This window comes from Lactuca virosa, chromosome 6 (genome assembly GCF_052849685.1).
Source record: "Lactuca virosa cultivar CGN04683 chromosome 6, Lactuca_virosa_CGN04683_v6, whole genome shotgun sequence".
Taxonomy (NCBI): domain Eukaryota; kingdom Viridiplantae; phylum Streptophyta; class Magnoliopsida; order Asterales; family Asteraceae; genus Lactuca; species Lactuca virosa.
In genome coordinates, this window is record NC_136431.1 from 51784911 (window position 1) to 51786400 (window position 1490).

At 38.5% G+C, this 1490-nt stretch overlaps 1 protein-coding gene across 1 annotated transcript; it reads right to left on the reverse strand.

Annotated features, from left to right (window-relative positions):
• Positions 1 to 361: 361 nt before the first annotated feature.
• On the reverse strand, positions 362 to 877 carry LOC145121530 (uncharacterized). The gene has a single exon (XM_079057262.1). The coding sequence runs from the start codon at positions 875 to 877 to the stop codon at positions 362 to 364; it is 516 nt and encodes a 171-aa protein (XP_078913388.1).
• Positions 878 to 1490: the final 613 nt, after the last annotated feature.

Genomic DNA, 1490 nt, shown 5'->3' on the forward strand with positions numbered 1-1490 from the left:
CGTACCCCAGCTTACGCTAGGCGTACCCAGCTGAACACATGCACACCTCCTTACATGCATGGGGTTGATCTGCCAAGTATTTCCATTAGGGGCTAATTTTGACAAGACCTTCAAAGTACCATAACTTCCTTATTCTAAGTCCGTTTCCGACAAACTTTATATCCACAGAAAGGGGACGAGAACCCTACGCTCCTACCTACACCCCGAGCATCAAAACCTTTCGAATAAAACCCGAGACTCATAACAGTACCGAATCGTCAGATTACGCTTATACCCTTGGCCTTCGAAGACACAATCAAACACTTTCAAAACCGAGTGTTACAACTTGCTCAAATTTGTTTACCCACATAACTTCAACAACTTATGGCTCAACTATATCACCCATAACATCATCTTCTTCAATAGCTTGCATATTCACTGATTCTTGTGTTTGCATGATTTTTTGTTTCTTTGTGACATTAGTTTTAGGTGGCATTGACACTTGAGTGCAAGTGTTCTTGTTGTGCCCTTTCTCTTTGCATATGCCACAAGAAACCTTTTTTCCTTCCTTTGAAAGAGTGTGTTTTCCATACATTTCAGAATCATGCCTTATTCTTTTGACTTTTGGACTGTCTGGCATTCTTCTTTTTAAAGGAGGTAATGGAGGTGTAAAGGTTGTTGAAGGCCACATGTTCATCCCATTCATGCCACTAATAGACTTTTTGTATGTATTATGGAAGAAGGCTGACAGGTACAAAGGGTCTACATATGGCCCATCAGGTGTTACGTTTAGAAAAGCTAATGTAGCTACTAAATGAACACAACCATACCCATTTAGTTCCCATAACCTACAACTGCATTCCTTTTTTGTAACATCAACAATGTATGACTCATCCATATTCCTTTTTTCAAACTTCATACTCCTACAAGACACAACCTACCAATGCCTACATAAAGTGATACAAATTTTGGAGTTGACAGAGGTAAGTTATGTATGAAATAAAAGTGTGCATACCTTTGCTCATTTTGGAGAATATTCAATCTTGTTCTGATGTTTGGACAAACAGAATAACGATTCCATCATTCACCTGTGAGTTTCATAGTGACCATCCTTTGCATCACATATATATGAATGTCCTCCAACATGCTAATAATAGGTTTCTTCCTAGCATCCAAAATGACACTATTAAAGCTCTCTGAAAACCCATTCTCCACATATTCACATGAATTGTGAACTCTAAAAAAAGCTAGAGACCAAGTCTTTGGATCTCTATCCATAAGATGCTTAATCGCTTCAGGATTCAACTTTTCAATATCTTTCGTGGCTGTGTTAAAATGTGCTTCATTTGTTGCCTTTCTTGCTCTCCAAAACAAATTTTCAAACTTGGCTCCACTAAACCTCTTTCTAAAATTAGCATATATATGCCTAGCACACTGCCTATGTTCTGCTGTTGGGAATACTTCTTTGACTGCCTCAACCAAACCCTGCATATGTACCAGTAATAGGTGAA

Bases quoted from the DNA above. Each gene is read 5' to 3' on its own strand.
- LOC145121530 (XM_079057262.1), bottom strand. From the start codon at position 877: ATGGATGAGTCATACATTGTTGATGTTACAAAAAAGGAATGCAGTTGT.